This window comes from Lagopus leucura, unplaced genomic scaffold (genome assembly GCF_019238085.1).
Source record: "Lagopus leucura isolate 7727_CA_CO unplaced genomic scaffold, USGS_WTPT01 Super-Scaffold_100159, whole genome shotgun sequence".
Taxonomy (NCBI): Eukaryota; Metazoa; Chordata; class Aves; order Galliformes; family Phasianidae; genus Lagopus; species Lagopus leucura.
In genome coordinates this window covers 31,056,792-31,080,381 of record NW_024962335.1, presented here as the reverse complement: position 1 = coordinate 31,080,381, position 23,590 = coordinate 31,056,792, and the positions used below count along the sequence as shown (strand labels likewise).

Sequence of the window (23,590 nt, the reverse complement as noted above, 5' to 3'; positions counted from 1 at the left end):
GGCGGAAGGGGCGGGGCGAAGGGGCAGTGCCTGGAACCGGGACAGCTCGACCGGATGTTGGGGTGGCGCTGCTGGGACTGCGTGCTGCGGAGGGGCGTAAAGTAACGCATAGACACCAAAGCCGGACATTTCATCTTTTAATTGTGGTTTCAATAACATTCCATTTGAGGATACATACACACCAGACAGGAACAAAACAGGTGAAGTAGAATAGCACCAGGTGTCCGTAACAAGAATGTGACAGTGGAGCTGTTTGGCCCCCAACAAAATATCATTTTCATGCTGTACCATTTAGTACTTCAAGCTTAGGGGAATGGCAGCTGAAAAACTGCTTAAAGGCTGGTCCAATGCAGAAACACTTGCTCCTGGAAAACCTTTATGTACCCACACTTAAACTCCTGAAGGAAACACTCCCATCTCTCTCCCTTACATACTGTTACTCAGCCCTGCTCCTCCCTCACCCCAGTGCTCCCCATGAGCACCCCTCCATCTCTTCCCTGGGCCACTGCAGGGTTGCCCAGAATTCATATCCACACACAGGAAGCCTGCAAACATCACACGCCTGCTGCAAACATACAGCAACCTGACCTCCAAAGACAGAGCTGCTTCCTTCCATTGAAAAGGAAGAAAACACACCTAAGACATGGTACTAAAACAGCAAAATTGGTAGTTAATCTCAACAGGTACTACTTTTCCTGAAGTATTCACACACTGATACATTGTCTTGATTACATTTACACAGAACCTTCGTTGAAGGAAGCATTTACAACACTTATCACTCAATACAGATGTGATCCAGTCCACTTTCAACCCATTATTTGAGAACTATTTGCACAGCCCCTGGATACTGCTGCTTCCACCAAGTCTTACAGATTTGCTTTGTCCAACAATTGTTCCTGAAAAGCTCTCCTGGGGCTTCCGGAGCCAGAAAGGACCCTTTTTTCCTCCCCCCAACTCGCCTGCAGCAAGAGGAAAGTGAAGGAAGAGCAGAAAAACATCCTGAGCTAGAAGTGAAATAAACGGATCAAGAATGATTGTGCAGCAATTAGAGAGAAGACCAAAACATTAGCCACCACTCAATATACTGAGGTACGTTAACATCTGCCATAAAGTTTAACACCTGAAATTACTAATCACAGCCACTATTTTACCTGCCTTTCAATACTTAGTCAAGTATTAAGCTCCTACTGAGTACACAGAAGTCCTATGAAGTCACTGAAACTACCTGATCGCATCTCAGGTGAAAGCATCCCAGTTCTCATGACTTTTTCCACTGAAGTATTTAAGAAGGGAAAGAGCCACAGAGGAACCTGAGCAGTCATTATCAGCTGTGCAATATGGACAATAAGCTAAACTAACACTGTTCCTACATTATCTCATGCAGACAACTATTCCGTAAATAGAAGAGTATGTTTAACATAAGGCATACAGACATAGGAGGCCACTAAAAAGCACAAATGTGTTTTTCCCTTTATGAAGTACAAATCCAACTTCATTAAGTGCTATAAAAGTGATCCTAAAACGTGTTACTGGGAATTATGTTTTTAAAAAGCTTTTGTTACCAATGCTTCTTTACCAAGATGTTTACAGAATTTACATTTTTTGTCCTGAAAGTAGATTTAAAAAACAAGAATCTCATTTCCAGAGAGACATTGTTTACTACAAACCTTACTATAGTTTACTGAGCTGGTGCTTTGACAGACACGTAGTCCGTCTCTTCCCAAAGGAGCCACTGTTTTAATGATCCATAAAACAGCACAATTCCAAAGGCAGATTTCTCAGGAAGCTGTAAACATTTTTCCAAGACTTATTGGCAATAAACAAAGTGAACTTTAGTCCTTCAGGATTTAAATTTCTCTGCCAAATTGGAATTTTGGAAGCTGTGGAATCTATTTCCAAATTAATATTCTGGAGCAGTTTGGAAACTTGTCTCTGAAGAGGAGTCAAAATCTATTTCCAAACCAGACTCATCAGAATTTGGAAGACAATTAGGATAGGAGTTTAAGTCTGACTGCTCCTTTGTCTTAGGAGAAGCACGTTTCATGACCGAGTCCATGTAGCATGAAGATTCCCAGAGCCAGGTTTCAATATCTGCAGAAGAATGAGGCATTTTAAGATGACAGTATGAAGAATGAAATTCCACAGTAGATGGGGCAGTCTGACATTTTCTTAGTGGTGTGTAATTGTCTTTCCTGTTTAAGAAAGAATAAAAAAAAAGAAATCAGTAGCATTTCAATGATGTCTCTATTACTACTCAGATTTCTTATAGGGAATCTTCATATCTTCATGACAACACTATAGGAAAAAGGTTAATTCTAAATGTATTTAATGAGTTAGGACACAACAACAGGAAAAACATCTTAGAACAACCTTATCTAGAAGAAAAGCATCCTACCATCATGCAATGTCCTCAGAAGTATATATAAAATTGTTAAGTTACAAGTCACCACACTGTTCTAATATGTTTAGAAGGGGAGACCCAATTGGTGCTTTACCACTTGAATAGTTCTGATCTCCCCTAGCTACCCGCTCATGAATCACAGCAATTACTGGACATTAACAAGCATGGTCTCAACATTCACCAGGAAAGATAGTTTTTTTTTTTTTCCTTAAAAGTTCTTTCTCATCCCTTGCAGTGCCTTTAGGGAAACAAAGAAAAAAAAAAAAAAAACAACACACAGAATACCATCATTCACTCCCTTCTAAACAAAATCCCCACACACATGCTTCAACATCAGTTTCTATACTTGAATTTCAGATGCACTAGAAGATACCATCCCAGCTGGTGAAGCTCCCAGAAGAATGCCTAAACAGCTCAAGTTTTCATGAAGTTTAAGTCTGATTGCAAAAGAGAAGCTAGATCTGAAGATATAGGAGGAAGAAGGGAAAAAACAGTGGGATTGTTTCTTTTTAGAAAAGCAGCAGTAAGTTCTTGATGGATAATGAAACACAGTACAAGCCCACAAAGAATCACCTACAGAATATAGTGCAGGTTTCTACATACACAGCCCTGGGACCTAGCCATCTGAAGGGAAAATCCATTTAAAGAAAGGCTTCAGAAAACTTCAAAGTTTAACACTGTAAATGATTCTGTGGGTAGGGATCATTGCTGTGCTTTAACCCCAGTAGGCAGACAAGTACTACATAGTCACTAGCTGTGGGTGATTGAAAGAAAATGGAGCGATAAATGCATGGGAGTTTATGTATTGAGATAAACACAGTTTACCAGGTCAAGCAAAAGCTACAAGCCAACCAAAACAAAGGATTCATTCACTACTTTCCATCAGCAGGCAGATGTTCAGCTATTTGTAGCACATCACACATCCTGATCTGTTAAGTCTGGATTTCTGCCTTTTCAAACCAAATCTTAGGAGAGTTCATTTTTATAGCCACTTGGACTTCGGAGACAGCCTGCAAACACCAGCTCTACTCTGATAAGGCTGCACAACTCACTGTTACAGCAACAAGTCTATTTTAAATGGAAAATGTGGGCTGTCATTATTTTGTAGAAGTAGTTCAAGATCCCTGGGCAAACACTAAGCTCCTCAGCAAAAGGTGAAACAAATGGCAGTCTTAGATTCATACCAGGGCAAGTTGTCACTGATTCCTGCACATACACAGCACTGAGAAGAGTAACAGAAGCATTAAGTCTGGAAGGTTAAATCCCATACCAGTTTGGTAGGAGAAGCATAATGAGTCTAGTTACAACTGGGTAACAGAAGAGCTCTCTTCCATGGAAACAGAGGGTTTTTATTTCTCTATATGGAAATAGAGAATTAATATAACTATACCAATAGGTAAAACCCCTTCATCTGCAATACACAGCAGTCACTGATGAACTACAAAGAACTCCATACAATATACTTAACAAATAAGAGTCAGAAGCAATAAGAACCATTTAATGCTACTCTTGAGAAAATTACCAAATCCTTTTAAGAGGGAAACTTATTACTACTTGAAGCTCTGTTAAGAGAGAACTTTTAAAAATACATAATTAGCATGCAGCAGCACACCAGTTTACCTGGATGTACAGAACAGCCTCTTTTTTGCCTGGGAATAAACTGTACCAGCAATCTGAAGAAGTTGCTCTTGCATCCATCGAACATCAGCAGGCATGTCAGGAAACCAGTTTACTAACCTACAATCAAAATACACAAGTTAGTTTGTAAACAGAGCTCATATTATATTCCTACATATTGCATCCAACAAAGCAGCTTGGGGAGAACAACAGCTGTGTTAATTCCCTCACCAATATCTCCAGATCTTCTCAACCTCTCCAGATTTCCATCTAATTCACTCATCTCTTCTCTACAATCTAAAGAAAAGAGCAGCACATATCCCAACATCTCTGATCTATGCTGAGCATCTGACCAGTATGCGCATTCTACCAAATTCTAGGTAGACTACAAAAAATTCCTGTCTTTGAGTCCACTGTGTAGTAGGAACTTCCTGGTGAGTTTAAATGTTACATGGCAAACAAGAACAAAAGAAAAGCACAATGGAAGTACAATGAAGGCAGACAAAGAATAATGTTACAAATGGGGAAAAACCCACATAATTCTGTTGATTGCCTCTCATTTGAGGAACATGGAACTTCTGCATCATTTTAAGTGACGCAGGGAAATATTTTACTGGAGTTCTACCTGGATCTACTTACAGAACATTTGATTTCTTCTAGTATTTTCTAAATAAAGTAAAAGCATGTGCAATGCACATACTAGAATTCAGAACTCAACAGTTTAGGGTTCACAGCATATAGTTCCTCCTTTGCAAGAGTCAGAAAACCTTTAAAATCAGCACTGTTTCAAGAGAACAACCCTCAATAAACCTAAGCAAACCCAATAAGAAAGTTTGTTTGGCAAATAAGCTCTTAGATTTCATTCATGACTTCAGGAAGAAGCAAAAGCACAGAACTCCAGATGGAGTTCAAATACCACTGCAGAATACAGAAATAGTAGTGAATAATCTGCACAATCACAGGACTAAGGGTGCTTCTTTTGAGGAATTAAAAAGCAGTTTTTAGCAGTAAATTTATTATTTATAACGTTTTCTAGTAGGATTATTTATATAGATTGTAGAGGCTTTAGGAGGACGCACCTTATGTAGGTAGAAATAACTCTTTGGACAGTTAACATTTGAATTATAGAGTATCAGAGCACCTATAAATCTGAATAAGCATTCAGTTATACTCAAGTGCAATTACAAAGTGGTTCACGAAAACTTTCTTACCGTAAAGCAGCAGAATAAGCAGACTCCACAGGTAATGTATACGGTAGCATCAGATAGGATATCACCCGCATAGGGAAGAGTTTAGAGAACTGAGCATAGAATCCGTTTGGTTCTTTACAAGCTTCCTGAAGCGCTTAAGAGTAATTGTGTTTGAGAAAGATGTTAGACCATTTGATTAATTCACTCAAGTTTTGGTAATCTTCAGGCAGTACGATCAAGTGTTACTGAATAAGGCTCAGACAGAAACTGGATATAAGGCAATCTCAAGGCACTTATCATGAGTACTCTCAATGCTATTTTAAAATATGGGAAGCACTGGCTAATAATGCAGAAATAAAAAGACATTACTCGGAACTGTTAAGCAGTAAATTTAAATATTAACTTCTGATGAGATGTAAGTATTTTTGGAGATGTGAACCTTATGTATTTCAGACAGCATTCTTGCCTTGTCTGAAACTGTGGAACTTTAAGAAGTTTAAATTCTGGAGTTCCACATATTCCAGTTTTCATATACAGCTTTCAGAAGTTTCACACTTCATATTTTATTCTCCTTGGTCACTAGGACTACAAATTTCAGATCTTGGAAATACCGATCAGCATCAACAAGAAAATTTTGGTAAGAATTATAGACTAAGAAATATGAGAAGTGCTCCTGGTCTATTAACACCTTGTTAAGACAACAGGAAAACCAGGCAATTAGAAATCTACTGAAGTATGATATAAAAATAAGACAGGGGTAACCAGTGTTTGAATTTGAAGTTCAACTTTATTGTTAAATATACATTTACAAAGATACTGCAGACTTACACACTAAATTCAAAACTACTTGAGAATTTAATTCACGTCTCCACAAAGTGACTCCTTTGCCCTGTGTCAGTCTTATTCTTGTAGCTAAATCAAGATACACGTTTCCATTTTCTACATACTTTGAGAACATTTCTGATTTCAGCTAATCTCTGATGTCATAGGGAGTAATACAATTAAATAAAATAGCTTTTGCGAGTTATAAGATTAGAGTAAGGTGGTGGGGTAAGATGGGAAATCACTATTTGCCATTTAAAGTTACAGAACACAGTCTGAAGAATGTACCTTTACGAAGCCTAGGAGGTAAACTCTCAAATATGCTCTTCTCCAGAGGCCACGGATTTTGCTTCAGCTGGTCACCAAGTACTTCCACTTGAGAAGTTTCTATTCTATTGTTTTCAGACATATTTTTCTTCATACAGTCAATGTGTCGTGCAGCTTCATGAGGATTTGTTTTTGTGAAGGACAAGCTGACATAAATTGAGTCATTCAGAATACCTGGAAGAGTCAAGAGCTTCCACTTAGGCTCAATCCACAGGTCTTCAGAGTATCTGTACTTTGTTTATCATTACAGGAGATCTTATCCTGAAGGAACGTTATCTACCTAATGTCAAATACACTTGTTCTTGTTCACTTGTTCAAATACACAAGCAAACAAAGATTTATTCATCATTACGACTACTCTTGTACAAATTTAGATCTTACTTTAAAACAAATTCTAAAGCAAATGAAAAAAGTGAACAATTAATTGAAACTGAATTTGAAACACAGTCATTTGCCAAAGTAGTTTTCCAGCAGCAAAGCAAATGGCTTAAAGGAGATGAGGAAAAATGACATTTTCATTTGAAAGAAAACATCTGCAATGCATCAGACTAGAATGGGAAATCTGACACAGAAGGTATCATAAGAATACTTTGAGGTGCTGTCACAAGGTGCAGAAGGAAAGAGGTAAATATTAAGATACATTCAAGGTATGAAACTAAATTAGCATTTGTTGCTGGTAACTGTCAAAAGTATATACAAAAGATTTTAGCAGAGAAGTTATCTATATCTACGTATTCTGGATGGGGAAAAAAAAAGGTAGGAGCTCCTATAGTTGAAACAGCTTGACAAGAAAGTAGATGCATAACTAAAGAGTTCAGAAAGGCTACAGTAAGAAAAAAGTATCACATCAATAGTATGAAAATTAGGACAAATAGAGCAATGCATAGGGGATATGAGAGGAAGACTCCAAGAAAAACCTGCAAGCAATCTCAGATACAGCATCAGATGGAAGTGTGCACACAGGAAACTCATAGGCTGTGTTCATGTACTGCACCTATCTTAGCACAGCAGCCCCAAGCTATAGGCACGTTTGTGTCTGCAAAAAGTTGTGCTTTTAATTACCGTGCAAAGGATCTAAAGTGGGACTCTCTTAAAAGTTACTTAACAACATTCCTAGAAATTAAGCTCTTAAGCAGAACTGGGATGTTCTTGAACATGAAGAAATTGTTTCAAGGAAGCAGGAATAACATGTGCTTAGAGTACAAGCACATCAAGCTACAACTACATTACAGCACATTAGCTGGCACTAACTCTAATAGTACAAACACCATCGTTTCCATTCCTATAATCTGAGCCAGCACCATTTGCTTCTGCACCCGAAGAGCATGGGGATAGCATCTCATACATTCATACACACAGTTACCTTCATGCTAAATAGTAAATGATTGCTTTTAACTTGTCTGTCTCAAAATTGAACAAGGAATTAGATTCATAAATATTTTACTGTGATTCAGGAGAAAGAGAAGATCTTTCAGTTATTCCTAAACTGATCTGGATCCCAGTAACTGCTACATTTTAAGACTACTCGTAAAGTCTTTCATGATATAGACAAAGGATTTATCCATTACTTAATACTATTGCTAGACAGTTCCCAGTTCTGGATTGTAATGTTCTTCCTACAAGTTTACTTGGACAGTACAAGAGCATAGTCTACTCCTATCCTTTGGTATTAAGGCAAAAGAAACTGACATAATCTTTCTAGAATTATGAGTAGAATTCATTGGTAATTTCACTAAATGATACTAGTACTGACTTAACACAAGAATGTTGAAAACCCTGAAGTGCAGTTTTTGTGTGACAACTACCTCATGCAAGTAGTTAAAACTATGATTTCTACCAGATGAAATTCAGAATGAGAATATAACTTACAAAACCCCCTGCTCCCCTCAACCCTTTATTAAAAAAAAAGCACCAACTAAAAACACACAGGTTAACAACATATCACCAATAATCATCCACAAGAGTAACATACCATTCTCTTTCAAGAACTTAAAAGCATCTGAATATCCTTGCTCACAGATCTCTCCTAGTACCTGCAAGCAGAGGGTAAACAAGTCAGCAAATCAAAATTCAGATCAAGAGTTTATAAAATAAAAAGCCACTTACAACTATCTTTCAACCTTGTTAGTGTAAAATTTTCTTACAGTTGCTATAATCCTATAGATTCAGGTTAATAAGCCTACTGTGTGACACATACAGTCACGCATACGACTGCTTTTCTGTCATCTCTCACAGATGCACTGAATAATTCAGTAAAAAGGACAGCATTCTAATGGCTTAGAAGAACTTCCTCTCTCATTTCATGTCTTCAGCATAATGCCAGAAGCAAGTAACAAAGCAATAGGGTGGCTTGATGGAATATGTCAATTCCCCTCTTCCCTCCCCATGCTTCCCAATTCCCAAAACTACAAGAGGTCAGCTGTGAATTCTCATGTTCCAGCTCAAACTCAGCCTTCCACATTCAGCAGATGTAACACCAGCTCATCTACTAATGTGCACAGTAGTCCTGGACAAAAGAAAAAGATTAACATACACATAAGTAGAATTTAAGGTTTTTCTTTTGCAAAGTGGCTAAAAAAAACAAAAAAAAAAAAAAAAAAAAAAAACCTATCAACCTACCTACAGCAATCAAAACATTACTTCTCTGTAATGTATCCCAGGTAAACTGGCAGACTGTTTTCTGGTTTTTTTTGTTTGTTTGTTTGGTTTTTTTTGTTTTTTTTTTTTGTTTTTTTTTTTTTCCTTCCAGTTTCAGCAACTGCAATTCTAGTTATTTCCCTCATCAAGTCTGCAATTAAATGCTTAGCAAGACTAATATCTGATGTAAATGATTTAGAACTTTTGCAAAGTTCTGAAGAACCTGGTTAGCAGGTAAACATGAAGAGACTCTAACCTGACAGTTATTAATTTATCAGTGTGGATTTTATGATAGAATCCTGTGGTAATTCCTAAAGAAACAGAGCAAGACAATACCAATTTACGTCAGAGAAACTAAAAAACAAACAAACCACTAGCACAGACTATGAATAATGCAAATAAGAATTGTCACAAGAAAACTTCATATGACCAGATAAAGTGCTGAGACTCCTGGAGCTTCGTGCAAAAGCAAAGCTTTTATACAGAAAAATGTTTCACTAAAAATACATGAAGGCAGTGAGTTACCTTAGGTTCTGGTGGAAAGAGTGCTTGTGTTAGACGATAAAGGTTCCCCAAACTGAGCTGAATGCTGGTGTTAGTCACATTCATTTCATGAAAGTTGGCAGAATTCCCCTTTGGACAGATATCACACTCCCCAGCAAAAGGTGAAACAGTGATGGTATTCTTAGATTCATACTGAGGCAAGTTGTCACTGATTCCTCCATCCACATAGCGCTGCAAAGATTAAAAGTAAAAAGAACACTGACATTTTCTAGCTAGCAAATTTCCCACGTAGGAATTAAGCAGCATTTACAACTAACAGAATGGTCTCTGCTATGCTCCCAGACTAAGCATTTTGAATAGCATGCTTTGTCCTGTAGTTCCACAGAAAAACTAAGAGTGTTCTATTTGGGATTTCTTCCTGTGTTTAACAAACAGCAAATCCATTTTAAGGATGATAATCCCACACAACGTGCCCTAAAATAACTGGCACAATTGTCTCCTCTTCCTCAAAGGACAGCACTAACCTAAGAGGTACTATGGTGCTTCTGTAGAAAGAAGAGAAGAGAATAGCTCTACACTTCCAAGTTTTAGGTTCCTCACTATTAAAACATTCTGTTTAAAAAGAGTTGCTTTTAAGTGCTCTTGCAATTAGAATTTGCAATCAAAGCATGATAAATATTCAGACATTAAGAAATTGCTAATAAAAGTGAAACAAAGCTTTGCACACAAGTTTAGAAGTTTCTCAAGTTGTACTTTTTTGTGTGTTTTCAGCTGCTCACGACCAGAGTTTTAATGCATCATCATCTCAAATGTTTTAGGATCCAAGAACTGAAAAGTGCTATATGAGGTAACAGATCTGTAATGCAGCAGCTACAAAACTCAACCGAGTCACTCACAATAATCTTCTCTCCTGTAAGGCCATTTTTCGACAGATATTCTAACAGCATCAAAAGATCACCTCCTGACCAACTTTGCTGTTTTAGTGGCTGCATTTTCCTCCTTCCTAACCAGGCATCAGATAGAACTTGTGGATCCTTTCATAAAATGGAAAGGCAAGGCAGCTTTAAGCAGGAACAATCTGCTCAAAGCAGTTTAATATGGATTGATACTTGCTTCCCAAGCACTGTGAGAAACAAACTAGGAATGAGGAAAAGGACAGCTCAAAGCAATTTATTCAACATACTCTTCTAGAAAAGCCTGTTCCTACCTGTCAGCTTTCTTGGACACTCTTTATACCCAGCAGTAAGCAGCTGCTGACAAACTTCCTACAGGCATATAATGCCATCACCAAACACTATGTGGAATCATCATAAGATGTCTGACCAAGAAGGAAACGCACAGCCACAGAATGCAATCTTCTCATTAAATTACTCAGAAGTAGAAGCACATGCTTGAATTATGTTGGTTGGTTTTCACTGGGTTTTTTTGTTTGTTTGTTTGTTTGAGGGGGGAAGGGGGCAATGGGGACTGCTGTTGTCATTGTTTTTGTTGGTTGTTTTGCTTTTGTTTTTTTTTTTTTTTTTTTTTTTTGCTTTTTGTTTACAGTTTCTGCCTATCTGATCCCCTTAACATGTTTGGAATCTAAACCCATGGATATGATTGAAAGGTGTAAAACAAAAACCAAACAAAATACAGTAACAATCATCAACCCAACACACTTCACAACCGGCAGTTAGGTAAAAAGATGACCTCTATTTAGATCCCTTTTTTTCCCAGCGAGTGAAAGACAGATAGATCTCAGTCATTCATTTTGCTGAGCACACACTAGCCTGGTGAGGCACATAGCTTGTGCCTTGTCACAACGTAACTGCCTCTTACTAAAGACAGGAGGGAGAAAAGGTGGCAGAAGGAAACTTCACATTGGGGAATGACCTCAAATCCAACAGAGACCAGCCACTGGCAGTTCTACCACCTGAGAATAGCTAGCTTAGAACTGAGGTTGTTTTATATCATGAAGTCCTTCAGCAAACCTGCTTTTTCTACTGACACTGGCCATGCTTTCAAAGGGAATGCAACACAGTCTGGAAGGTAAAGCTCTGAAAATACTCCAAACTTCAGTTGTTGCAGCAGATGCACACAGGTAAAGAGCTGCTGCACATTGCTAGTATTGCACAGTTATTAAACATTTCCCACAAGTCTCTGTGTTACGTGCAGGAAGCACCAAGCCACTAAATGGCAAGAATCTACAAAGTTTAAATATTGGACATTCTACAGTATTTAAGCCCTACAGGAGTCATATCAAGCGTATGCAAACGTAGTATTCTTACCAAGTTACAACATGCCTCCTAAGCATTAAAACGATACCAAAGTTATTGCAAATAACAAAAGGATAAGGTCCCTCCTCCTTCCCTTTCCTCAAAATAGGGCCAAATAAAGCATCACTTGTGCATGTTTGTACTCTGAATGAGGTCTTTTAAAATAACATTGTTGTCTGGTGACAAGGACTGAAGAGCCAGATAATCCTGGATCCACCTAAACCTTGGATTCAGTCCAACGTCCTGTTTTCATAACACCTTTAATCTGGAGGAGTTTAAAAAGACATACAAGGTTCAGAAGTACAGATAAAGAAAAGTCCCCCTACAGTTCTAATCACTTTTGCTTTAATTTAAGCATTTCCTGGCTATCCTTGACCTTTTAGTACTTACAGATAGCCTCGAGAACAGACTGTAACCAATCACTTTTAAGGAATTATTATTATTTTTTTTAATTTTTTTTTTTTTCCCCCTGCATTCCTCCCTCTCCTTGTTCAAAGGAAATGAGATTTGGAAGTACAGAAAATACAACTTAGTGAAAAACTCAGCATAGCCATGAAGTATCAAGAGATCGTGTAACCATGAGATTATGTGCATTAATGGAAACAGACAAGCAACTTGTAACAAACATATAGGTTCAGTACTAGGAGCTTTGATGAGTGTACTTCTTTTATACTATTATAATACAAAAGAATATACACTGTTTTCTTTTATTTTCAGAAGATCTAAAAATAATTCCAGCTGTTAACAGAGACTTACCACACCTCTAAATGATGGCGGAATTAGGCCACAATAAATTGGGACAAATGAACTACAGATCAATGCCTGCAGGAAAACGAGATTATATAAATTAAAAACAGTAACTGCTCTGTTACTGAAGTTATCATTTGCATTCATCTCTTCAGATGCTAGCAAAGCCAACTGAACAAGCAACAAAAAAAAAAAAAAAAACAACACCCAGGAAGTCCTCTTACATAATTACTAAAAAAAACAAAGTTATAATCAAGTATTATTTCATACAAAGGATGAGGACATTCAATTTTGTTATTAATGTAATCATATTTCATCTTTAAAGAAAGATTTACAAGACGATCATCTGTAGAAATATTAATTAAAAAAGTTTACTTTAATTCCCTTAAGGTACACATTCTCTGAGAAAGCCATGCAACCACTACAGGACACCCGCACGATTCCAGAGGAATGATATTGTACTAACTTTTACACTGATATTAAAAATTATTTTAAAAAGCTACTTTTTAAATGCTTCCTGACCACTGCTTTTATAAGAATAACTTCGCAAAATATTCTTCATGACAGATACAGTTGCTTTAGATGCACAGCACTTTAAAGGCATATCTGTTTTTAAGACTGATCTCTTGCACACCTACTCACCTCATTCACAGTTACATTAACTGGAAAAACTTGTAAATGAGTATCCTAATAAAGTTTGAATTAATTTTTAAAGTGCAGTCAAAGTAACACTGACTTAAGATGTTTAAAAATCAAAAACGCAACAGAAGACATTAAATGGACTCAAGGCTACCAAAACCTCAAAAAGTTGCCAAAACCAAACATACCTGGACTACTTCTTCTTTAGAATTAAAATTAGATATCAGTGTGTTTTTGCCATCTGAGACTCTAGTTAGCGAAATGCACAATCTGCCCGATGACAACAGGTGAGTGTTTTCTGGCAGATTTCTCATCAAGCCATCTCTTATTATCTTTATCACATTAAATGAAGGATGAAGAGGACCAAGATTCCGCTTTCTAGCTTCTTTGGCTAACGCTAGAACATCTGCACATGCTTCAGCTGCAAATAAAACACAGTTCATTTAAAGATGGAAGTAAAAACAAACAAACCCCACGCTTCCATTACTAAAGCATGTCTAGAGCTCCAACTGGCTGTCAGCATGAAAAAAAAAAAACAAAAAGACATCAAGAGATTTTTAACACAGAAACTAACAGCCCATCAGTGTTTAGCTGAGTCTGAGTTTTCTGAGGAAGAAAAAAAAAAAAAAAAAAAAAAAAAGGAGTCACTAAGACATTCAAATAGTTGTGTTCTGGTGAGGACCCAGCCACTAAGTTATTTATATTTGTTATTGCCATATAGACTGTAGATGTAAAACACCCATTTGAAATACTCTAATTAAAAATTATTTATCCTGGAAACACGTTCTTTAAGAAGAAACAAAGATGAGTAACCTTCCAGCAGCACAGACGTATTCCATATGCAACATCTACAAAAATTACATAACACACAGATTTAAGCTCCACACTACCTCTGCTGAAGAAGCCTTGGTTCATCACAGCTAGTAAAATTTGTTTGACATTAACAACACATACTGTTACAAGACACAGCAAAGGAAACATTTAGTGGAAACCAGATAGGGAACCTCAGCAGGTTAAGTTTTTAAAGCAGTAGGTAAGGAACACAGTGGTGATTTGCAACACAGGTCTCCACTTAAATAGGCTGTTTTATTATTATTATTATTATTATTTTATATAAGATGTCTGTTACCTATCGGCTTAAATTTTCTCCAATTAAATCAGCATTTAGAAACTAGAGCAAACCACTACAGAGAACCATTGTTCCTACAGGACACCTACACTGCTCTAACAATCACACACAGCCATGTTTAACACGACTAACAGAACAGCTCATCCACCTGACTAAGTTTTGTTTAAACACTGAGTATTATGCTCCTCCAGGGCATACTTTGGGGATATTGCCTGATAAGCCAGTCAGCTTGGAAGCGGAAGGGGAGAAGGGGAAGGAAGGTCAAAGTAACAGGTCATTAACCTGAGTGATACATTACAAGGTCACCCACAAATATGTTCAGAACCTGCAAATTTTAACTTGCATAGCTCGTTTCTAGAACAGATAGGATTCGACTTACCAAACTAATCATCAACACTGCACTAGAAAGAACTCCGCTTAAGCTTTGGAGTTCAATTTTTTTTAAATATTGTTTTTCTACAGTATTATTTTCTCCTCTCGTGTAATAATACTTCAACCTTTCTTAGCATACTAAGTCACACAGTTTTCTTCTAAGCATGGCCATCTGTGTGGGTGACCGCAGCATTACAAAAACATCAAGTATCCAAGACACCTATGGAGAAGATCTAAACTGTGAGCACCTCAACGCCTCCTGTTTGGATCAATCTAAAATGCACATCATCCTCTCAAGTACAACCACCTCCAACCTCCTCCCTTCATCTTTCTCTGATCTCACAGCAGAAAGTTTCCCCCTCCATCCAGCAAAGAACTCTTCCCCCCGCCCCCCCCATGTTCAGTGGCTGCTTACATTAACTCAAACTACATACTCTAGCCAACAGACAACAAAAAGCATGAAGAAAGCCTTTACTTAAAACATCCAGGTACAACCCCCCAAAAAGCGAACCATACAAGTCAAATTAAGTCAGAAATTCTGTATACAAACACAACAGTAGTTTTATGTGCAGAGACAAGGACATGAATTTTGGGCTGAGTTCAGTCAAGTTTTGAACATTTCCAAGGACAGAGATCCTACTGCGTCTATGGGCACCTATCCCTACATTTTCCCCATCCCATGGAGATTTTCTTTTCTTTGTATCATAGAATCACCAAGGTTGGAAAAGACCTCTCAGATCATCAGTTCAACTGTTTGCCCATCACCAATGTTTCCCAGTATCTGCTCAGAATTCCCCATGCTCCAGCTGTGCCCCTTCCACCACACATCTCTCAGGAAAGCTGACTCATCTTTCTTCCTACAGTGAATGGCAACTGTGAAAACATGTGGGATGTACAGCCACAACTGCAGAAATAAATACTGTGTATTACACAATATCAGTGTAAAAGAGCCGCACAGTACAAACCAATGAAGTATATGAAATTATTATAATGCTTCTTAAGACCTTAATGGTGACCCTCTGCTTTCAAAGAAGCATATAAAATTAGCAGCTATAAGGATGCAGAATTAACATGGGTATTCCCTCTTATTGTAATAATTCAAAGATCTTAGAATGTGGCTGCTTTTGATATGTCTTCTAATAACCTCAAGTGTCTTTAGAAAAGATAGTTTCTAGGAGAGACACTCTCACCCATAAAACTTAGTACCAGGGATAGTGCTCACAAACACACTAGTTATTCTATTATTTACAGATAATTCCACTTGGCACATAAGAAAGAGGTGACACTGGAATAAAATGAAGTTTGCAAGTCTTAGTTCTTAAAACACTAAAATTCTTAAAAGCCGCGGATATCAAATATTTTCAGGTAAGCAATATGAACTGTTTTTGAGCTTATAAGCACTTCTAATATTCAATGCAGCTTCCTAGACCTTTTAAGTAATCTACAACCAATTAGAACTTAATACTAGACATGGACTAAAACTTTTGCCATTTTATTGAAGAACTCCCCAAAATTCTGAAGAGAAAAACCAAACACTCTCTCAGTTCAAAACATGTTCTCATTGTTTTCTCCTCTCCCTCTGAAATGTAAATATACAGTCTTACAGTTCTAAGCCCGTTAGGGGTACCACGAACAAAGACTGCCAGTTTTGAGTCACAAGCCTTTATGCAACAGATCTTTTTGTTCTAAAAGGAAAATCATTACCGGATTCGCAGAAATTTCACACACTTCTCAAAACACATTCTAACCACTATTTAAAACAGCTTAATATTTTATTGTATCAAGCTGCTTTAACAATTCAACATGTCAAGTTTACTAGGCCAATATTTTGGGGCTCTCACAAGCCCTCAATAGCATGGTACACTTCTCGCACTGTCAGGCAAGCAATATTTCACAACAGAGTGCATTTACTTGCAAACTAGTATCTGTCATCAAGAAATACCTGGTACAGACACAAAACAGCACTAACTCGATTACTTAAATCACAGCCAGACCGGTAGAACACCTAGTTACCCTGAGCTGGAAGGGACTCACGGTGGTCATGGTGTCCAACCCACTGCACTGTACACAGAACCACCCAAAACCAAACCCCACTCCCGAGAGCTGTGACCAAACACTGCTTGAACTCCAGCAGCTCAGTACCACGACCCTGGGGAGCCTATTCCGGTGCCCAAGTTCCCTCCGGAGTTATTCCTAACAACTTATTGACATCAGCCACCTTAAATCAACACCTACCACCTTAACCAACCCACCGTCTAGCTGGCGATACCGAGGCCAGAGAAGGGAAGCGCGCTGAAGTCAGCATCAGCGCTGATCGTACCTCACTCAGCCTCACCCTAATGGAAGGAAGGGAAGCTATAGGGGCAGCAGGGCAAAGCTAACTGAAGCTCTAGCGCAAAGCAAACCGGAGCAGGGACGCGCTCGTTTCTCAGCAAGGAGCCCTGCGCTGCCTCCAGCCGCGGGCCGGGCCGTGAGGGGCGTTTCCCGCACAGCCGGCAGCGCCGCCCCGACCCCTACACAACCGCAGGCAGCCGGCACCGCTCGGTTCGACGGACTGCCGGACGGACAAGGTCGGCCAAGCAGGATCGCGGCCCGCCACCGCCGCCCCGCACTCAGCCTGCCGCCCCCGCCCGCCCCGCTCCGCTCCGCTCCACTCAGCTCCGACCCAGCGAGCCGCCTCCGACGAGCACGGCGCCGGCCAGCGCCCCGGCCGAGGCGCCGTAGATGTGCCGGGCGTCGCGGATGATGTGCGGGGCGTGCTCCTGCAGGCAGGTGGCCGCACCGATGTGGTAAACGCCCAGGAAGCCGCAGCCGGCAAAAGAAACGCTCCAGCCGCGCTCGCGGTCCAGCATGGCCAGCAGCGAGGCAGGACGCCGCCGCACCGGGCCGGCGCCGCTCCCGCCGTCGCCCCGCCGGTCAGCTGGCGGGGGCCCTTCTGTGCCTTTACATGGCGGCCTCGCCCAGCACCGCCCGCCCGCCAATCGCCCGCCGCCCCTCACCGCGTCACGATGGCACAAGGCGGCACAGCCAATCCGCGGGCGGCCTCAGAGGAGGCCCCGCCCCGGGGCGCGGCTGCGGCATGCCGAGGCCGGGAGGCCGCTCGAGGCCCCGCGCCTTTTAGTCTGTAGGTGAGGTGGGGAGATAGCGTTGTGTGCTGTGTTGTGGTCCAGGTCAGTAGAGTATATAGCTCGATGGGAAGCTCTCGGCTCTGCGTTTCTCAGCCGCGGACCTCGTGCGTGGGGTAGAAAGTGCAGATTTAGCAATTTTCCCATTATCCGACGCTCAGAAGATCATAGTGTACATGTGATGCATTTAAAACAGCATCCCGTGACACTACAAACAAGTACAAGGAGAGCAGCTCGATTCATCTAAAGCCCCAGCAACCAGCAGCAGCCAGGCATCTCCATGTGCCCAAACACCTCCGGAAGTTCTGTAGCACAGCAGCACTGCTTGACAGCAGATGATTAATACAGCACCATAGAATCACTGACTTGGAAAGGGTCTTCAAGATCACGAAGTCCAACCGACCACCTGACCTACCAAGACCCACCACCAACCCACACCCTCCCATAACCACCTGCAATGGTCTGCATAGCGCTGTGTGGTGTGCTGCTGTGTCACCCCGCTAACTCACCAGGGAGCAGACCCATTTGCCAGTGCAGCGCTATGGAAGAGCTGTCTCATGGCCCAGATTAAAAGGTGCCATCCTTGAGTCAGCACAGCCAGACTGGTGTAGCAATATCATCAAACTTTCGGGTCTGCAGGGTGTTTTCTTCACCGCTAGCTCAGATATTTCTGTGGAGAGTTGCTCTGCAGGCCTGAGAGGTGCTTTAAATGATTCTGTGCTCAAGTGCTCTGGAAATCTCAAAAACATTTAGGGCAGGATTTATGATTATGAAAAAAGGCACCGGTTTCCTCTTGTAGTATAAGAGGAACTAGTAGTTGTATGTGACTCCCATCCCACTCCACAAATCCCAGAGTTTCCATCAGGATCCTGCTGTAATGCTGGTAGAAAGCGAGTGGCTCAGAAAGGAATTCACAATGTGCTCCCCAAAGCTGTGCTGTAAGAAAAACAGAACAGCATCTGAAACCCTTTCAGATTTAATTGCCTGTCAGGGCTGCTGGAAACCTATTCAGCCGCCTGCATGCACCATCGTATCTTAACACCTTAAAAGAGACAGAGAGGAGCTCACACTTTCAAAAACACGCCTAGGGGAGGTTGTGTTGTGCAATTTATTTGCAGGGAACACTGCCAGGAAGAGCAAGAGTCAAGCTGTTTTTCAATCTGAGTGGCTGGAAGCCAATTCTGAAAAGTCACAAGGTAGTTTTACCAGCAAGATCTTGAATAATCCTTGGACAAAATATGTGCTATCATGAGGAAGTCTGAATTTTGTCTCTAAATGAACACCATAAGCACTAGACCATATTTTCAGTTTCCCTGTCTCTAACAGCTCCCCAGCCACCTGCATCTGCTTGGCCCATGCATCTTCATTCGTTCATCTCACCAGTTCCATAGGCAGAGCAGAGAATGTTCTCAACCCAATCCTACCTGTCCTTGTGGTGCTTCTCTTCATTCAGCTCACAGAGAAGGAAGGAGCTGAAAATGGAGAGGGAGCCACATCCTACACTTCCTAAATTTAAAAGTGAATGATCACTTTTTCCTCCCCGTTTTCTTCTAAAAGAAAGAGCCATCTCTTCTATTTTTGTGGCTTCTTGTTTATTTGTTTGTTTGTTATATTCTATCCACTCTTGCTCTCACACTACTCAGAGCTTACATACAAGAAATCACCATTTCTTAATCCACGCTTTTGAAAAAGAGGCACTGAAGTGCTCAGAGAGGGACAGATCTGACCAGCTGCAGAAACTGGACAGGGAGAGCCAGTTAAATAGCAGGGGAGCAAGGGATTCTCAGGGCATTATTCCATCAAGAGATTTTCCAGTGCTAATCTCAATTTTGCAGGCAGAGATCAACTCCATTTTACAAATTATTTTTAGCCCTAAGCTGTCACTACAAGTCTGTTCCTGAACCTCATTTCTTTAATAGTTAGGAGTCTTTGCATTTCTACCGTACAGTGATACACAGCCATTCATTATGATCTATTCTTACACTCTGTTCTTTTACTTTAGTAACTCTTTCTTTCACTGACAATGCACAGAGTGATGAGCCTCGTTCTCTGCCAGCCCTCAGCCGTGACACTCAGGTAGCTGGGCTCCTCCAGCCCTCTGTCATGAGACAGGTGCTGCAAATGTGCCCTGACCAGTCCTGTAACCAGTCCTTTGGACAGGGCACCACTAAAGCCATATAGTTATAGTCTTTACTGGGGAAGCTGAATCTAATTGTGATTAGTTATGTGATTGACTAATACATCCAAGTCCTTCCTCATCTCAGCTTAAATGTTTTGGTTTGGTGATTTTTTGTTGTCGTTGCTGCTATTTTTGGGGTGGTTATATTTATTCTATTTTATTATTTTTTTAGAAATATTTTCCTCCTTACACAACACCGAGTTTTCTCTATACTGTACTCCTCCCTCCTGCACATGCCTATTCTTTTTTAATACCAGTTTTTATCTCTTTTGACTGCTCTGCAACAGATCTTATAATTTCTCTACTATATCTTCTCCAGCTTTTTAAACAGCTTCTCATGCAAAATATCACCAGTAGTACATGTAGACAGGATGGATCCTACTTCCCTTGCTTGGAAAACCAGCTGTCTCATCAAAAGGGTAAATTTGTTTAAAACACTGAGCCTTTGGCTAATCACTTGCCTATCTCATCTCCTTTTTATCTTCAGGCCTATAAAGATAATTGTTCTTCCTCTCAAAACCTGTTCAAATCTTTTGTTGTTGTTGTTATTGTTGTTCACATTAAATTTATTCATTTAATCCCAGGTACAGGTTTATCTGTTCTGAATCTCATAGCTTTTTAGTATAAAAATCCTATAAGCTAGCTCTGAAAACTGGGCCATTTGAGAAAACTGATGCAACCTCTTCACAAGCCCTGCCAACTAACCTTACTGTTGTACAATATGCAATTTCAAAATTGTCTTATTTTATCTCACATATACTGTGCTGCAATCAGTGTTGCAGGCATCCTAAATCCTTTACTGAATGCACTCCATAGTCATTTTTTCAGTAAGCACAGGGAAATGAAGTAAGGCCTTAGGCAAAGTAATAGAAATTTAGTGTTGTTTGATGGAGTAGCAGGAAATGTGCATGCAGCTTAAACATCTGCTTACAGATGCCAACCAAGCCCAGTGCTTAGCATGTAAATTCAACAGGCGTGCCATCTGTCCATTATGTAGCCACTGTAAGCTTCTCCCTTAATCTTTTCCTCTTAGCTACAATGCGAATTATGATTTAGGTGTGCCGTTTTCCTAAGAGACTGATTAAACCATTGTAAAAAAAAAAAAGGTATTTCTACAGTACTTACCACTACTTAGAAGAAAGATACCACTGAAGTACTAAGTTTTACTAAAGGCTTATCATTTATAGATAGAGGAACCACATAGGACAAAGCATAAGTAGGAGGCAACAAAGGAGCACTGCTGGACAGGTGACAAGTAATCAGGTCTGAGATCTTGGGGGGAGAAAGAGTATGAGCTCTGGTCTTTTTGTTATTCCATAATTCTCATTTATGTACCCTGAATATGCCAATTTGTCAGAGGAATTAATTATAATCAATAAAAGATGGATTTAATATCCTATAGTCAACCTGTGTTGTTTGGGCACATCCTACTACTATTTGGGTGCTATCTTCTAAATTGGAGGTCAGAAGTCCAAAAAGTGCATGAGGAATCACAGGGCCAGGGCAAGGAAATGCTGCTTTACAGAGGGAGGTGAGCTAAGGACAAATACTAATCATAACCTGGAAGGGAGTCCCATTATATTCTTTGTGCCAAGGCTCCACATGCACACTGCTGCTCTGCTCACTGACTTCTGCCACAAGATTTATTTCTGGAGAGCAAGGACTGAAAATGTTATTTACACTTTCCTGAAAATAGTCTGTTATAGTTTTTCATCTATTAGCAGCACCAGCTAAATTACCCTCTACTCTATTAGCCTTTACATAATTCTTGGCCAACAACTGGATTCCAGATCTTCCTAAAAGTTGTATTGACCAACAGACAGATAGTTTATGGCACTATTTTTCTGTTCACACAGTCCATTAGGCTTTCAGAGGCCTCAGGTTAACTGCTCAGGTTTCATTGCCAAGAGATTGAAAGTAGGTCATTTTAGTGAAAGACACTGACCTGCTTTTTCCTTGGGTCTGACCTTGCTAGTCTCTGAGAAAATTATTAGGGTTTGGATTAATGTTTTGGTGAATATATTCCTAAGCTATTTTAGTAAGGAGTAATAAACCTACACAAATTTCAGCATATATTCTAAAAATTGGTTTGTACACAGCTAATGGTAGATGCTGACAGTTTCTAAGCAGTTTCAATACAGCTTCCAAGCTTCACTTCATAGTTCTAATGTATGCTTTGAACTAAACTGAGAAGCCTGTTCTGAGTTTTATTTGGCAGTGGACTAACAGACACTGTTTTAGGCAATGGGAAAGCAATCATAAAGATGTATAGGACAGGAGCAATACAAAAATCTATAAGCAGGTAAAGCTATCTCTGGAGTTTTCTGTGGGTTTCTGTCATAATCTTTTTTAAGGAAGAAACAATCAAGCAAAACCTAAAACAAACAAGCATGCAATTCACTTTAGAAAACAAAACGGCAATTTCACGTACCTTTTGCTAGGATCCAGCACTAAGTCATTCTGTAGAGATGAACTCCTGTTTTCCCAGTAATGACTGATGCCTGAGGAGAGTAGAGCCAGCTTTTGAAAATTTCAGTGCAGCGCATTACGCTGTATGCTCTTGGAAAATTGAAGACCAATACTGGAAGCTATATTAGAAGAACTTTATTTGGTTCCTGGTAACAAGGAAGCTATTTTATAAGTATTGCTGAATCTCCAAACAGGAGATCTTCTGAGCAACGTTCATCTAAATACACTATCTGTTGAAATGCTCCTTCTACCACCAGCCTTCACTGAAAGTGATATGGGAAGAGAAAATGTAGCGTTCTTTTTTTAATTCAGTTTTCAAAACATGTGCTAAGTAACAAAACATTCAGCGCATTTGCCTTTGACTAGCTTGTTTGTCAGCAGGTCTCTGTAAAGAACAGAACAGACTTTAGGCATGATGCAAGTGACACATGCTATCATGCACTGTGGATCATGGTGCTGCTAGCAAGAGTCTAGTTAATTTGCAGCACATGTAACCCACTAATCAAGTGCTCATTATAATCAAAAGTACGAGTATCCACCTCATGCTGAAGGAATTATAACACTGACTGAATAAAAATCAGTTAAAATTGTCCATATTTTCATATTTGGAGAGTGGCTGGAACCCGTATAACTAGTTCTGATAGAAGAAACATTGAGTTTTCATATCTTGAATTCCTTGGTGTGATCTGTTTTTCATCCTCCGGGTTAAATAAATCTTGAGAGTAGCAATTTGTTTCTCACGCTTGATACCACAGCTGTTGCCTTTATTCTTCATAATTTCATGATTATTACACAGAACAAATGGCTTAATGCTATTTCACATTAATATGGTCAAAAATTGGTCTGCTGTATTTTCAAAGCATTTTTGTTTCCTAACCTTGTGGCCCGATTTCTATGTGGCAGTAGTCTATTGCAAAAGACCACTTGCTGCTTTATATATCCTACATGTATTAAAAGAGAAACAGCAATGCCTGTGCCCACTGCTGATTTGCAACCTTTGCTTTTCTCATTAGTTATTTTTAAAGGACTAGGAATTTTTGAGGTGGAAAACTAATAAAATTGGGTATGCTAACAAACTCAAGGGAAAATTGAGACCTCCACTGGTGTTAGATTTTTCAGATCTTGTCTTACAAAGCACAAGTTCCTTTTTCTGCTTGTAACGAAGTTATTGGAATTA

The 23,590-nt window shown here is 39.6% G+C and overlaps 1 protein-coding gene across 1 annotated transcript; it reads right to left on the bottom strand.

Annotated features, from left to right (window-relative positions):
• Nucleotides 1-124: 124 nt before the first annotated feature.
• LOC122190066 (1-acylglycerol-3-phosphate O-acyltransferase Pnpla3-like) lies at nucleotides 125-17,530 on the bottom strand. The gene is made up of 9 exons (XM_042889753.1): nucleotides 17,306-17,530; nucleotides 13,328-13,560; nucleotides 12,510-12,575; nucleotides 9,520-9,729; nucleotides 8,330-8,390; nucleotides 6,319-6,531; nucleotides 5,230-5,362; nucleotides 4,022-4,138; nucleotides 125-2,192 (listed from the first exon to the last, which is right to left on the bottom strand). Exons 1-9 carry the CDS (start codon nucleotides 17,490-17,492, stop codon nucleotides 1,901-1,903), a joined length of 1,512 nt encoding a protein of 503 aa, XP_042745687.1. The 5' UTR covers nucleotides 17,493-17,530; the 3' UTR covers nucleotides 125-1,900.
• Between the last annotated feature and the right edge of the window lie 6,060 nt (nucleotides 17,531-23,590).

What these genes read in the sequence shown, in the direction of transcription:
- LOC122190066 (XM_042889753.1), bottom strand. Translation starts at nt 17,492, where the DNA reads ATGCTGGACCGCGAGCGCGGCTGGAGCGTTTCTTTTGCCGGCTGCGGC. An exon ending in ACCTCCTAGGCTTCGTAAAG is followed by an intron (nt 5,363 to 6,318) that starts GTACATTCTTCA and finishes ATTACTCTTAAG; the next exon opens with CGCTTCAGGAAGCTTGTAAA. An exon ending in AGGCTGTTCTGTACATCCAG is followed by an intron (nt 2,193 to 4,021) that starts GTAAACTGGTGT and finishes TTTCTTAAACAG; the next exon opens with GAAAGACAATTACACACCAC.